Consider the following 16,601-nt stretch of genomic DNA (forward strand, 5'->3'; position numbering starts at 1 on the left):
TGTCGGCTAGAAAGATGCTGACTCGTGATCTTCGCAGTAGTGAACGCGCCTGAGAGAAATGCACATTTCATACCGGAGGGAGAGCAGTCTGTTTTCTTTCGTTTTAAATTTTTTGTTTAAAAGTAGACATTTCAAGCTTTATATATAGCCTATGTGTCGGGTCTGTGAGGCAAGTAGGCTATACGCTGAGTTTCGGTTCATTCATGAGACAAACTCCAGGTTCACACCGGCTCCTTCGTATCGTGGTTATCTATTTTCTATTTACTTCTTATTAAATCCAGACAATTGGTTGATGAAACCTTGATTAAAATTAAGATACAATTAATACAAAACGAAATTAAATTTAAAGACAGGCTTTGTGCTTTCTGTTTGAGGTCTCAGTGAAAGTTTTAAAGCAGTCTTAGTGCGACTTATATTGATAGGCTACACCTGTATGAATTCTCATTTGACTTTTTGAACTCCATTATTGAGCCGAGTTTTGCTTGAAAATAGTCTACTGTTGATGACTGTGCAAGACTAATGGATTCAGGGTCAGGCTTGAATGAGCATGCTTCAGACTCGTGGTGTGAGCAGAGCGAAATTGGAGCGGGAAATGCGACGCTCCGTCCACCTTCCACCTTCCTTTTGAAATTGCCGCTCTGACTGCGCTCTGTCCAAGATTCGCCCGCTCGCGCTCCCCGCTCGCTCCCGCCTCACATGCTCTGAAGGCAAGTGGCAGTGTGATACTGTAAGCTACTATGCGAGCCGCAAGTTATAGCTTGACAAGCTGCGCAATGAGTAACTGTGCTGTAGTGGAAAACGTAGGTTTTAAGAACATGCTTAATGTAATTGAGCCCCGTTACAATATTCCTTCACGAGCTCATTTCAGACAGACCGTAATTCCTGCTTTGTTCCAAAAAACATAAGCCCTATAGAGAACCAATTGAGTAAAAACACACTCAATATAAAGAGTTATAGAATTCCATATAAAAAGTTACATCTTTGTATTTGTTCATAACTAATATAACATTTTCATTTTTTTTTTCTAAGGACCTGTTTTTGTTTTATACAGTATGCTGCTAAGAAAACACCATAGAAGATGGGTAAAGAAAAGATCCATCATTGTTCAATGTAAAAAAAAAAAAAATACTTTGTTAGTTTTAATAAATAAAACATTTTTATAAAAATCAAGGAAATTTATCTGCTAATTTTTTCTTTTTGCTGTATCTAAAACGTACCGAACCGTACCGAACCGAACAGAACCGTGACACCAGTGTATTGTATCGAACCGAACGGTGAATTTTGTGAACCGTTACACCCCTACTATATATATATATATATATATATATATATATATATATAGTATATACACATATAAAATGTTTGGTGCCATATAAAATAAATACTTAAATGTTTGTAATAATACTAATAAATGTAGCATTCATAAGCATGAGATATAAAAAAAAAAAATTAAAAAACAACAACTTTGAACTCTATACAGATATAGTGATGTCTGTCACTCATGCTGATGTGATGTCTCCAGCAGTGCTAAGGGGGCTTGTCTGCACGGTGCATTAAGCGACCCTCTTTTGGGAGCAGACTGTGACTCCGCTCTCTCCCCCAGGGAAACTTTTGTTGAAAATTGGGTGCGGACCCACTGCATTTTCCAAATGCTGCTGCCTAAAATATCTAAAACTCTGATTTTTAAAAACAATAGCTGCGCCAAAGAAATTATAAATCCTATATAAATCAAAATGTGTTAGATGTTGCTATTTTTCCGTTTTTGCAGTGCTCTTTGCTACTGAACGGGTCTGTTTTGGAATGGCACTGTTGGCTATGAGTTGGGGGACTTGTGATACTCCATAAAAATGTTGCTAAAGAGGCCTGGTGTGTTGAAAATACCCCAGTACACTTACAATCACTAAAGTAAATGAGAAGTGAAAGAACAGAACAGAAAGAAGTGCAAAAAATGCAATTCTATATCTCTGCCAGGTAATGAGAGATGTCAGACCAGCAAACACCTGCAGCACATGTATGATCTCTGTACACTACATATTACTGCACAAACGGCTTTCAGTTACACAGACAAATAATGGCATGTTAATGGATATGACAATGTTAATATATTTGGTCTTGGCAAACTAGATTTAACTTGTATGTTACCGCTGCTATGAGCACGCAAGATATGCTGCTGCTGCATGAATAGGCATTTTATTAAAATAAGCAAAAAACTTTTCTTTTTCAGAATGTCTACTTACCACCCCTACTTTCGGGGTGGTGTTGGCGCAGTGGTTAAGTCACATGACTTTGGTGTAAGAGACCTGGGTTCGAATCCACTGTGAGACACCAATGTGTCCCTGAGCAAGACACTTAACCCCTAGTTGCTCCAGAGGCGTGCAACCTCTGACATATATAGCAATTGTAAGTCGCTTTGGATAAAAGCATCAGCTAAATGAATAAATGTAAATGTGTTGCACAGAGGAAAGAAAGTCACAAATGTTTAAAATGACATGAGGGTAAGTAAATGATAAGAATTCTTTGGTGAATCATTCCTTTAAAGAGACACATCCACACACTGTCAGCACTCAGTAATCACAAGTATCTGGTGCAGATTACACACTCTTAATAGAGAAAATGGCCTTCTCATTGACTAAGACGTCAGTTCAAGCAAGCTGATCTTTCTGTCCCTCGACTGCAAAAGCTTGGGACATTAACAAAACTTGAATTCAAGGGTAGCTAATGATTCGTACATGTAGAATATAGAATGAAAACTATACAGGCAGGGTTGAATGGACATTGGCGGCGTTGGACAACTGGGTAAAATATTGCAGACAGGTCTGTTTTCGTGCAAACTCTCAATGAGCAATCACAACTGAGACAGAATGGCATCATGGTTGGCATGTCAGAGCAGACTGGGGCTGGAAATATACCTCTATCCGTCCGTTAGTTTTTTCTTTTGATCATCCATCTATCAGCTGCATGAAGAGAAGTGACAAATGGAATCTGGGCAAAATGTCATGACTTTTTTTGCTATGGAGCCACGCAGACGAGAATGGAAAAAGACATCAACGTCAATCTGTGGTGACTGAGCGTGGCACGTACTGCTTCTAAATCGTCGAGAAACATCTCAGCATGTAGCACAAAGAGAAGTGGATATAGTTCAACAAGATAACCTACTAAAATGACTGAGCATCAGAAAATAACAGACAATGAATTTGTCACATTTATAACGCAACAACCAGAGAAACTGGAGAGGTCTTCACTGTTTCCTAAATCCATGACCATAATCTCTGCCTGCTTTTACTGGTTTATAAAATATCAGTCACATCTTTCACAGCCTTTCAAATAAAGGAAAGGAAAATTGGTTCTGCCCAAAGTAGACAGACATCATCAGTTCTTGGTGTCTCATTTTTACTCCAGGCGTCCAAAGTGTGTTTGAGAAAAATGAACGTTGTTCTTTAATATTGTCACTGAAGGCCTGTGAATGATGTTAAAATGAAGTTGGCATGTGTCTCGTCTCTGCTCTGCCAGCTCTACCCTTACTAGCTGCCCAGGATGGCAGCCTCCTCCCCAGTTCATCCACTCCATCTCTCCGTCTCACTGTCTTTCTTTCGAGTGTCTGTCTCTTCTGGTCATTCTCTAGATAAATCAATCTTAAACTGTCTGAATTTGTCTTTTGGTTTGCTTCCATTTTTTTTTGACTGTTTCCTGTGATAATTTCTGTTCTGTTTCTCTCTTCAACTCGTCTCTAATGTTCAGTTTTTTTAAACCTAATGTCATGGTTCTTGTTTTCCCATTGCCTTCCCAGATCATACTTTTGGTTGAGGTTTCATTCACTGTAATGGCTGTCTTTAAACAGCAGCCCTATTACTGACTCCGTTCTTCCATTCTCTCCATTCCATTCACATTTATCAGTGATCGCTGCACTATAAATATCCACGATATCCTCTGTTTCTGGGTCAAGGTGGTTGGAAGAGGCATGAGGCCCAACAGAGGAATGAAGAATGATAGTGATTCTTCCCACATGATATTTTCTCGTATTATTTAAAAACTCTCCGTGGTGAAAAACACAACAGTCTGGACACTGTTGGACTTCCTTTCCTCAGCCTTTGAAACAAAGCACATTACTCTGTGATGGATCAAACTGCGTCGAGGGTGCTGACATGTTCTGGGCTGTGGATTTGACTGGCGAGCTTGAAAGAACAACCAAACAGTGGCAATACTGTATGGGGGTAAACAGGGTGAGCAAGAGAGAGACCGACAGAAAAGCATATTTCAGCCTCATGGACACTCATAAACAGTAAAGCTCATCTTAAGACAGATTTTATTTAATATTTGTAGGATTTCTGTGTGTCTGCACAGCAGATGACAAACAATGACAGTCTGGTCATGGCCAAGTCATGTGTGAAATCTTCCCATCATTTTGTATTTACCACTCAGAGAAAACACAAATCACCACAACACACTCTTTACCAGCCAAATAACAGAACAGTCTGTACCAGAGTCACAAATTAACTATGGGCATAAGGCAAAAATGCAAAAGCGACACAAATGCCCCAGATGTTTTAAATGGGGTGCAAAATTGCTCTTGAAGTAAAATCATATTTTGTTTTATTGTATGTAACAAACATTACATTCAATAATATGCTATTTTAGGCCTAAGTAGTGATGGATTATAGTGACTGTAGTGATGCAGTCACATTTTTATATTCTGACTATTTTTAGGTGTTTTTTATTCATTAAAGCTTTTAAAATACAGAATATAAGGAAAATCACATCACTACTCTGTGTAGAGAGTACAGAGCTGCATTTAATCTATCATAGGAACACGACAGTTATTTAATGCAGTTTATTGTGTAATGATATCTTGTGCATAGTTTACAGCTATTTTTATATTTGATAGTAAATTGATTTCAGAATTAACAGGTGTAATTGTTCATATTGATAATTGATTCATTTTTGTATTTAACATAAATGGATGGCATGCAGTGTGCTTTTGAACAGCAATAATTAAAAATAATTAAAAAAACTGTTAAAGAGATATGATAATTATTTTATCATTCATTAATCCTCACGTCATTCCAAACATGTATGACTTTCTATTCTGTGAAACATAAAAGAAGATACCTTGAAAAATCTGAAGTTTTGAAACTTCATGAGGGTAAGTAAAGGATGACAATTTTTGGGTGAACAAGAAAGTTAACAAGAACAGTTTTGACACTGATCTGTTCATGATGAAGGAAGCACTCTGGAAAAAAAACTGTTAACATTTTTTCTCAGAGGAATCCATTCTTGACCATTCAGGTGACTTAGAGGTCATCCATTGGCTTCCTGTTCTGGACGTGGACGAGTGGATCTGCTATTTGCTAATGGCTGGACAAATGATTCAAATCTCTTACCCTATCGGTACCTATAAAAGTCCCACAAACAGACTTCAAACACACTAGCTAGAGGACATAGCACGCCACTGAGGTATTACAAGACAGTATCTGCACTCTGACGTCCGTCAGGAAGAGAGACCGAAGGACAAAGAGAGGGAGAGGGAGAGGCTCATACTGAAAACATTTGCTTAATGTGTCGTAAGACTTAGATAAGGCTCCATCTAGAACGCATCACAAACCTTTTTCAGCTCCAATAAAATTCAGTTTTTTTTAAGCTTTAGTGTCATTCCAAAATGGAAAAAAGAAACTTTGGAATCATTGCAAATGATTTAGCAGAATGGAAAAACTTGTTTTGATCTCGCATTACAAGTTTGTATGTTAATTCTGCCCAGAGATAAATACAGAATTGCTTTCGACTGCAACATCAGAAAAAAAAAAAGAAAAAAAAACTGTGATTGATTATAATATAACAATGTTTGAAAGTGTTTTCTGAGCTAAATAATGATTGCAGACTTGATCCAAAAATACATAGTTAAATGAGTTGCTACAATGTTCCTTTTAAGGTTGACTCACACACACTTTCTTTCTTTTTAACATGCGCTCTTTGATTCTATTATTTCTATTTTCATTTGTTAACCTATTCTTGTGAAACTGACTCATTTTGTTTTCCCCCTTCCCTCAAAACTTTACTTTCCTAGTTAGACAAATATGCACAGGCCCTGCTTTACTATTTCTGCTGATCTAATTGTCAACGTCTTTCAGTTTCAAGCCATTAGGTTCTCCACCTTCTTCTAATAGCCTTCCATTCATTTACTGTTTCTTTCCTCCTGTCTGCTATCTATTCTCACATGTAAGCAGCCAGAGCAGTGTGTGTCTGTTACTGTTTACATCTCTCCTCCACACAAATCACCATCGACACACACTTACTTTTCAAGTGTGCCTCGGACTATTTGTAATTCATCACGATATATTGCTCTTGAGCTTCAGAACAGTTTATATACAGAACCGTGCCGAGACACTAAGAATTCAGTTTTTGGAATATGTTTTGAAATGAATCATTTTCAAGTTACAAATGGCTCTTTATAAAAGATGGACGAAAACTTATCTAACAGTGTCTGGATACACAAAGAATGTTGTAATAAGATATTTATTCATGCTACTAAAAGGATGCTTACTTGCTCGCCAAGATCCTTTTATAAACCTACTGAGAATACTAAGAATTTCTAATTAAAAAAAACTAATTAGAATACTCTTTACAATTGAATCATGATTATTTATTATAATTATTACATTGCAAAAAACTATTTATAAAAGTCATAAAAATACTAATGCAAAAAGTTAGTAGTACAGTGCCTTAGTATAGTAAGTGCAATCACTTGTATCATATTTTCTTCATCTCAGTTTTTGATGTGGCTTTTATTGTGCATTATTCACTATTTTAACTCTTTTTCACATTACTTCAGATTCATCCTCCAATTTCTAGCTCATTTCTCAACTCCCCTTTCTTCCTTTCCTACTCCCTAACTTCATCTCTCCTTTCTCCACCTTGCACTTCTCTCAGCATTCTCTCCTCTCTCTCCCTTTGATGATAGATGATGAGACCCAGTCCTGACAACTGTAACCTAGAGTCTGAAGTAAATCTTGGCTCCAGCCTCCTCTTTCTTTGGGATTGTACAGTCGTCCCTTCTTTTTTTTCTGAGGGATGGAGTGGGAGAATGGAGAAAACTACAATCTCAGTGTTTCTGTGAGTGCATACTGCATGTGTAGTTGACATGAAATACTTTTAAAACTGTTTGAAACAGCATTATATTATATTATATTATATTATATTATATTATATTATATTATATTATATTATATTATATTATATTATATTATATTATATTATATTATATTATATTATATTATTATACAGTACCTACAAAATGCAATTTACCTTATAAATTAATTTATATTTCAACCAATGGTTTTAATGTTGATCAAAAAAGGCCATGGGCATGTTATGCCTCAACTACACATATTCACAACTGTGTATGTATGAGAATATTTATTACATTGAATAAATAAATAAATAAAAACATACAAAGCTGCCACTTGGGTGGAACACATTAGTACTTTTTTAAAGGCTACTGCTCTCAGTTTTTTTCTGAGCATGTACTAATATAACATAAAATCTAATGGTGAAGCTTAATATTACAGTTTTGAAGAATGAAATAGAGATGTTTTCATAAGTGTTTTCTGCCAGTTGAGATGTGCATAGCAGAGCTGGATCAATCATTGTCCTGCTGGTCTGTGGTCAGTGAGCAGTCAGCTAGCGTAAATCAGGCAGTTCAGCATGTACTCTTTAAATGCCATATCCTCGCCGGGCTGTTTCTGTAAATTACACATCCCTCCCCCTGCACTTTATGTCACTGTCAAACAACACTAAAATATGTTAGCCAAAGCCTGTCATGCTTTGAGAGAAAGAGAGACTTTCAAGCTTTTTAATGGCATCAGACTCTCAATGTTTTTATGTACTGTATGTGGTTGGATGTGTAGTACAACTGTGCAAAAACAGCAATAAAAGTGTGCTGTGTATTTCCAGCTGTACACACAGAGGGCTGTCAGTCATCTGATGAACAGCAGGTCCTGCACATTAATAATGCCTGAATTTACGTGCTCCCACTCGGTTGCATGTTTAGGCTTGGATGAATTGCCCACCTGCCTCTGATCGCGGTCAGGTTGGCCTGAAATCTGCTCTAATGTTTCTGAGTTGGAGAGATTGTACTTTTCTTGGACAATGACTTATAAAGCATTTTCTTATGGTGGCTTGAGTCCAATGAGTCTGCAGGACTCTTATGATTGACTGGCACCTTTAAGCCCCGGTGGCCTTGTCAAGCCTCTCTGTTTTTTTTTAACATATTTCTGCCTCCTGCCACTGTTTAATGTCCACTGACCTTGAAAAAGAATGTCTTTTCATGTCATAAAGCACAGGTGACATTCTTGGTTCTGTGAAATAATATATCCCACAGAGCAGGGCTAACACACTAAAGCACAGCAAAACAACTGATTGGAAAGAGAGAACCTTACCAAAAATGGTTTTTCTTTCTCTCTCTCTCTCTCTCTATGGATTTTATTTCTTTTTATATATGCATTACTGATTACAAACATATAAAGAATTTCTACTTTATATTCCTGGGCAATGAATGAGAGTCATTGCCCTTTATGCCTTTACTGTTACTTGATAAATATAATGCATCCTTATATATATATATATATATATATATATATATAATATACGTATAATATAATAATAATAATATAAGAAATCTTACTGAACGCAAAACTTTTTGAACGGGTGTAATAGGCAGCAGTACCAAAAAGCCTAAAAGTTAGATTGAAGTATTGAGATATACAGTATATCACTTTCATCTTATTCATTTCAGTTCACTGAAGCATAATATCATAATATATTCATGAACTCCTCAAATGACACATCAGTTACAATAACTGGCTCACACAGAGTCAGTTGAAAGCAATATGAGGACAAATAACATGTCTCTCTAGAATAAATGGTGCAGCAGCCAGTTTATGTCCCATGTGATGCACTTTCCCTTTCCACCAGCCACTGATGCAACCGGTGAAAATACATCTAAAGCGTTAGACAAAGTTCTGAGAAATATTTTCCTGCATGCTCTCACTTTACTGCGAGCTCCCATCTGCTCTGACAGTGCGGCATAGTGATCTATATCATACAGGACGGCCCCAAAGCCCGTACCATGCATGAAGGGAAAACACTGAACGAGATTCCTGCCATTAAATATCCCATTAAAGTGCAATTTGACATAAAATCCCTGGCATGTGCCCTGGAATTCTCTCACTTCTTGTTTTCAATGAAACTCCCATCAGGGTTCCCGTTGCGTTTTATTTCGTATTTTTCTTACACAATGGCCTCTTTAGTTTTCCATCAGAGGCTTTGCTGGCCTGACGGCTCCTTTGCCACGTCTGATCTGTGAAAGTCAAGTGAGGAGTGATAGAAAGGAAGAGAGAGCTCCTTTATATCCAATTTGTTCCATTAAGCTACATTTAACCAGTGCATTCTGAGATGCCACTTTGGTTTAAAGATGTCTGAGCTAAAACATTAGCGTCTTGGCTAACACAGTGCAGAGACAGACAGACAGCTGTTTTAAAAAAAGAAAACATAGACCATAGATCTAAAATTTCAACCTCATGCCGCATTAGTCTGAAACTTGAGGAATATTAGTACAAAAATATTCTGGACTGTAGAAAGAAAGAAAATGGAAAGAAAGAGAATAGCAGAGGAAAAGAGAGAGTGAAATCTTAGGAGGAAACAATACAACCCCCTTTTAACAAGTAACAAGATTGAACGCCAAATTCAGTATCAATTTAATTCAGAGTTTAGAGAGTTTTGTTCTGATCGATCACTTCTTCATTGTTGCGCAAATGATGCTGTGTGATCTCTTCATCTGCAAGCTGACAAACAGACACTTCATCTACCTGAAAGCCATCGGAACACTTAGCAAGGAAATGGTATTTATTATGAAAGCTGAGGAAAAACCACTTAACTCTTGAAAAGTATAACTGCGTCTTGGAAGAACTGATTAAAACTGAAATAAGCAACAAAATACACCAAAACTCTTTCCCTCTGTCTATCTCAGCAGGTGTCTACATAAGCAGCCTTGCATCACATAGCACACAGGGATCTCAAACATTAGTCCAGAAAGTAGTTAGCAACAGCTTTTGAAGAGAATTCCAGCGTTCTGTTCCTCAGCCCCCAACATAATGCAAACCATGTTTGTCAGTAATAAATGGCAAAATGAAATGAGAAACACAGTAACACAAAGATTGCATGGCGAGGTCCCTGAGGCTCGATGTGAACAACAATATTTAAGCGAAGAAGTGAAGAGTAATCAATATTATCAGTTATGAATCCTGTCAGGGCAAAGACGCAGTCTTCTGACCTGAAGAAACTCTTTCTCAAAGAGAAGAGAGAGCAAACACATGCGCTCGAAGGCCTTCGTCGCAGACACAGTATCTCACATAAATTCCTACCAATGATCAATAGAGGCTGACATGCTTCCAGATGATGATGAACAGGGCTTAAACAATTACCAGAACTCTCCCGAAACATATTTGTCATTTTGGAACGTCTAAAAGATTTGCGATAACATCACAAACACCTGGAGGACTTAAACAGCAAATGGAGCAAATACAGCTGACTGTGAGGACTGCAGACGCTTCCTACCGAGAGACTACGAACCAACGCTGACCTTAAACAGACGACTTATAGAGGCCTAAACTTTGGCAGAGCTCGACTTTTTCGGTAAATGAGAAATGCTGGGTTAAGTGAAAGCTCTAGAAAGTCATTATCAAGCAGCTGCAATGAAGAAATTGGTGGAAAATGGCCAAAAATGCTTCATTACTTATTAAGATATTAAGAAGCTGTTTATTTTATAAATACTATCACTAAAAAACACAAGTAAGATGCTTTTAATACTCACCAAGGCTGCATTTATTTGATCAAAACTACAGGTAAAACAGTTTTAAACAGGTTTAAAATCAGTGTATTTTAAAATGCAATTTCTTCCTGTGATGACAAAGCTGAATTTTTAGCAGCCATTTCCAGTGTCACATGATCCTTCAGAAATCATTCCAATATAATTATCAATGTTAAAAAATAGTTGGGCTGCTTAGTATTTTTGTGGAAACTGTGATTTTTTTTTTTTTAATGTATTTATTTTTGGGATTTTTTCAAAAGAAAGTTCAAAATCCTTATCACTTTAAAATATCTTTTTTTGTAACAATGTAAAAGTCTTTATTGCCAGTTTCAATTAATGTAATGTCTCCTTGCTGAATTAATATCAATTACTTTCCCAATAAAATGTATGGACCCCCATATTTTAAAACAGTAATGTAAAGTATATACAGTAATGTATATATTGCAGAAACCCACTGTATCTCGTTAAAAAATACGTATTTCATAAGTTGTTTTAAGAACCTCTCAAATGTTCTGCAGAATTGAAAGCTGAAACCCCTAAAGAGACATTCAGACCTTCTACAGTGTCCTACGTTATGTATTAGTCTACTATTAGGTAAGATGTGGTTATGTTTGAGATACACAATAAAACAGACTTAAAGAGAAAATTCTTTGGGTCAGAGTTGGGCTCACTTCAGACATGATAGAGACCAAAATTATGTTCCACACACTTACAAACACACACACACATACACTTAGGCTTCTGACATCTTAAACCTAAAGTTGATATACACTTCCACACTTGCAATAACACGCAAACATCTCTTTCCTTCACAAACTGTCTTTTGATTAAAGACTTCTTGTTTCTTAGTAGTGGACGTCGGACATGAACTCAAAACTGTGTTGAGAGAAAAAGTGTGTAATATTGAAAGAAAAACAAAAAACAAGAAGATAAGGAGAGAATGAAGATTGAAAAGAGAGAATAATTGTCTGACTGACTAAAGAAGTACTGATAGTTAATGGGCTGAAGACTAAACCAGGATGAGCTATGTTTACTGTACAGTATGTTCTGTTTCATTGCAAGTTCAAATCTGTACTTCCATGACCTTAAAGGTTTTATCAAAAGTACAAAGCTTAATATAAAAGCGTGCATTCTTTGAACTATTGAACTGCAATATTTTCAACTTACTAGTATTTTCATACTATTAAAAACGTATTTCATAATATCTGCAAACGTCAGGTTGAAATGAAATGATTTATAGAGCTATGTGTATGTGTAGAATAGAGAAAACATATGACCCCTCTGTGACTCTCCTTGTTGTAGAACAAGAAGCCAAAATCATACATAGACCAAAACACAGCTGATACTGAGCTAAAGAAACAGCTTCAAGATGCCCTTCTTCCCCACAAAAAGCGAAAGAGAGACACACAGACAAGGAAAGAATGCAAGACTGGCAGCAGCTCACCAGTTCTGTAGATAAAGTTGGCTTCTGTTTCAGAAGAAGACGGTGACAGCAGGTCTTCATCATACTCATTAGAGCTGAAAGAGCCTGAGTGGTTCCTCCTCCTTGCGTCCATTACACCGTTTGCCACCATTACGTGGCGGAGCGAATCGTTAAGGTAACGGTGCAACAGACTGCTCTTGTATTTAGGTGGCGACACGTAGTCATCAGCCAATGAGGCGTCTGCAGCGGCTCGAAGACCCGCACCCACAGCGCCACCTTCCTTCTTGATGACGCTCTGGTACATTGGCTTGCTGAACTCCCCGACCTGGGCCCGTGCTGCTGGGTCGCCATCTGGATGTGATGCAGGATACATACAAAAATGTCAATACACATTTGAGAAGACATTTGCAAAAGAAAAAGAACTGAACTATAAAACGTCAATATTTTGATCTCCTGCCCTTTACGCCATCTCAGCAGGGAGCAACACGGTCACATTTTAATTTAATCACCCCTCTCTTCTGCATGACCCCTCCAGCACATTGAAAACACTTGACTGGATTACACTTCTTGAAAACATGGGCCTCCCAACTGCAAGTGAGTGTGTCCGATCAAATTTGGTGCTGAGAGACTGATTACAGCTACAGCAGTGAAGCAGAGAAGAGCTGAACCTACTGCAGAATGGCATCATTTGAGAAAGTATGAAAATAAAATATAATAACAAGATAGTGTTCAAATATATTTACAAAAATTCTATACAGAAATGCAAAATGTGAAATATAAATTTTTTTAAATATGCATGTGATAAAATTAACAAAATCAAGTCAAAACAAACAAGCAGACCGACAAAAACAACAGCTATTCTACTGTTCAAAAGTTTGGTGGTTTGTTCATTTTCTTTTTAAAAAATTAACACTTTTATTTTATTTAAATTATTCAGGAGTGACAGTAAAGAAATGTATAATGTTACAAACGATTTCTATGTTAAATCTGTTTCCAAAAAAAGGAGCAACTAATTGAGCAGTAAATATCTGAATAAATATCTGAAGGATTTGTGAAGAATCATGTGACACTGAAGACTGTATTAATGGCTGCTGTAAAAAAAAAATTATTTAAATTGTGATAACTTTTTTTTGTATTAATATTTGTATTTTGGATCAAGTAAATGCAGCCTTGAGATTTCTTTAAGAATTTAAATGAATAAAACTTTTGAATGGTAGTAAACAGAAAACAAAGAATTTTATTAGGACCAATGGATTGCTTTGACTATATCGATTTTCATTTATCTACTCTCACACAGTAGCGGCTTTAGTTCTAGACTGAAGTGTAAATTCAACAGCCGCGTGATGTCCATTAATCATGGTATGGAGTTGTCTGTTATTTTTGCCAAAATACTGAAAACCGCAAGGACAAGTTGAGAGATAAATAACTTTGGTAGAACTGCAAGTGATAAATCGTCTTGATTTCATTTTGGTAACAAAACCAATAAAAGTATTAACTTTCTCATCAACAGGGGGAAAAAAACTCTTCGGACATTCCGATGTCATATATCAGCCTTGGAGAGAGTGTGTTCAGTTGATCTTTTCGTTCCGTTGATCATTCTGTAAAAAACACCCAATCATTCATCTCTTGTTATTTGCTCAGCCACCTGTAGTCCCATCAGTGATTCATTAAAGAACAGAAATGAGAGACACTGACTTGTTTTATTACTGGATGATTTGTGAGACTTTGTTTGTTCATTCTTGAAAGAAAACTACCTGGGGCATTACTACTGATTGTAATACAACAGAATGGATGGTCCAAAATGACACTGTCACTAATTTCACAATTACAGAAGTTAATACTTTTGTTGCAGAATAAAATTAGATCATTTATTACTTGAAGTTCCACCATTGCTATTTATCTCTTGACTTGTCCTTGTGGTCTTCAGCACTCATTTTGCTTCATCACACATATGTCTTTAGTTTAGTCAGATCTATACAATCAATGTCTTCAGCAATTTCTTTTATAACTAGGTGTGTTGATTCCTTTTTTGTTTTGATTTACTCATTTAAGAAAGCCATATAACTTTTTTATCTCTCTCTTTTTTCTCAGCATATCAGAACCACATTGCTCACTCCACATCCTAAAAGTCAAATTTTTTTAAAGATTGTTTTAGTGCACACTAAACCTTGACAACCATTCCATAATGTAGGAAACAAAGGTAAACACACTGGAGTTCACACAAACGCAATATTTCCTAGGATACGGGGTTATTATTGCGTGAGTGAATGCCTCCTAAGTGAGCTAGGATTTCACTTCAAGGCTCTATCTTGACTCAAATGTGTGAAGAGTGCGTCTGAAGCTCAGATCTTCTGTAGCACATAATCACTGAGCTCAGACACGGGAACGACAGACCTGATGAAACGTCTGTGCAACAAAATGTTCCCTCTAAACAACTAGACATTTCATACGCATAGTAAACAACTTTTATGATGTTACATGATGTTTTGGTTGTATAATCACGGCTCATAATATGTGGGTGTATCTTACAGAAAATCAAAAGTGAATTTTCTATAGATTATTTTTTTTTTTTTTTAAGTTTTGCACATAAAAACTTTTACCAATATAGCAATACAACTAGTTATCAACACACTTTCATAAGTATTGAAACAATAATCTTTGATTTTAAGTTCTGTGGAATTTGAGGTCTTAGGTTAATCTAGGCTGCTGACATGGTTTCTCTGCCATTTTTCAGTGTAAGGAAAAAAAGGAAGTTATTTGTAGGATGAGACAGATCTGAGAGGCACAGACTGGGCATTCCTCTTCTAACCACAGCGTGTGTGTCCTCATCCAAGACATCTAATCAAGGCACCAAATACAGAGTGTGTGTTTGGAGGTCACTGTTAAGCACAGGGGGATGATAAGTGTTCTGACTGAATGTCTCATTGTGTGCGGATGCTTATGTTGAGCGATGCGGCCAACAAACATGCAGTCTGTCAGACAGCCAGCAACATCCCTGTAGTTGTAACGCCTTAGCGTGTGAATTAGAGCGTGAAAGAGAGAAGGAAAAGAGAAAACTTTTGATAGTTAGTTAGGATGTTTTTGTGTTTGTGCATGTAAGCACAAGATTGTGTGCGAGTGTTTGTGGTTGAGTCCTGACGCCCCGTTGTGGTGTGTTAATCACAGCGTGCATGACTGTCTGTAAGCCTACGCGTCTGTCCGGTTAACTTAAACACAGAGGAGGATGCACACACGAGCACTGTGCTCGACATACCCCGACCCTGATTTATGGCTCGACTGCTATACGATGCTATAAAAATATGTGTTGCACTGACTGCGTTGTAATAAAACATCCATGTTTAAGCGTCCTGTCTGGTCTCTTTCAGCTACATGCAGAATAAAACCCCAAACAGTTTCTTATAAATACCGCAATACACCATACCACACAAATTTAGCACCAGGATAGGTGAATTTGTTTGTGCTTGTTTGTTTTAAAGAGCGATTTCACTTGCACTGTGTGCATCCACTCAACCAGTGATGAATAGTGTTTATTGCAGTATCTGTGTTTACATGTCTGACTCATCTGCACCTTCTCAAAGGGATACTTCATTAGTTTACTCACCTTTCTAGAACAAAAACTATTAGGGGCATTAATCATTAATCACTAATACAATTCCTAGGAAAAGGCAACAAAAAGGCAGGAATAACATGACGGTGCATAAAACATGACATTTTATTTTTGGGTGAACTATCCCTTTAAGTGTGCATTTCATCACCACAAGCATTATGGGCATCCAGTTAGTGGTTGAGCAATATGAGTTTTTCAGTGACGGATTGTTAAACTTTACATTTAGTCCTTGAAATCCTCGGTTTCAGCATCACAGTCAACCTTGGCACTTCTGTGAATGCGAGTGTGTGTTTTTGGTAAGTCTCCAAGGGCACTGCAAGAATAATTAGGCTCGGTTGTTTTTACACGTGTGATTGTGTGAGCAAGCATGAGTAAGTGTCGTACCATCAGAGCAGGAGTCATCGCTGCTGACGCTAAGTCTTTCTGCATTGCCCTGGACATATTTGTTGTAGAGTTTGATCCTAAGGGCCCAACTCAAATCAGGCTGCCGAACTGTGTTCTTCAGCCGCCGTCGAGCATTGGCAAACCAGTTAGACACCTGAGAAAAAAGAGAGGGTGTTGGAATGGTATTGAGGAAAGAATGACCAATAAATAAAAATGATGAATGTTCATAAAAGACACAAAAGTTTGTTTATTATTGATTTGGTAACATAGATGTGTGTGTTTGGACTAAAAGCTCCATATACTGCTTTATTTATGGGGAAACTATTTTA

At 37.1% G+C, this 16,601-nt stretch overlaps 1 protein-coding gene across 2 annotated transcripts in view; it reads right to left on the bottom strand.

Moving 5' to 3' along the window:
• Positions 1–16,601, bottom strand: part of LOC132122217 (homeobox protein Mohawk-like) — a 33,477-nt gene that overhangs the window by 12,267 nt on the left and 4,609 nt on the right. For both annotated transcript variants that reach the window (XM_059532210.1, XM_059532209.1), the window contains exons 4-5: positions 16,273–16,426; positions 12,303–12,632 (exon numbers count right to left, since the gene is read on the bottom strand). In XM_059532210.1, the coding sequence (XP_059388193.1) occupies positions 12,303–12,632; positions 16,273–16,426 (484 nt within the window). The remainder of the gene's footprint in view (positions 1–12,302; positions 12,633–16,272; positions 16,427–16,601) is intronic.

This window comes from Carassius carassius, chromosome 40 (assembly GCF_963082965.1).
Source record: "Carassius carassius chromosome 40, fCarCar2.1, whole genome shotgun sequence".
Lineage (NCBI taxonomy): Eukaryota > Metazoa > Chordata > Actinopteri > Cypriniformes > Cyprinidae > Carassius > Carassius carassius.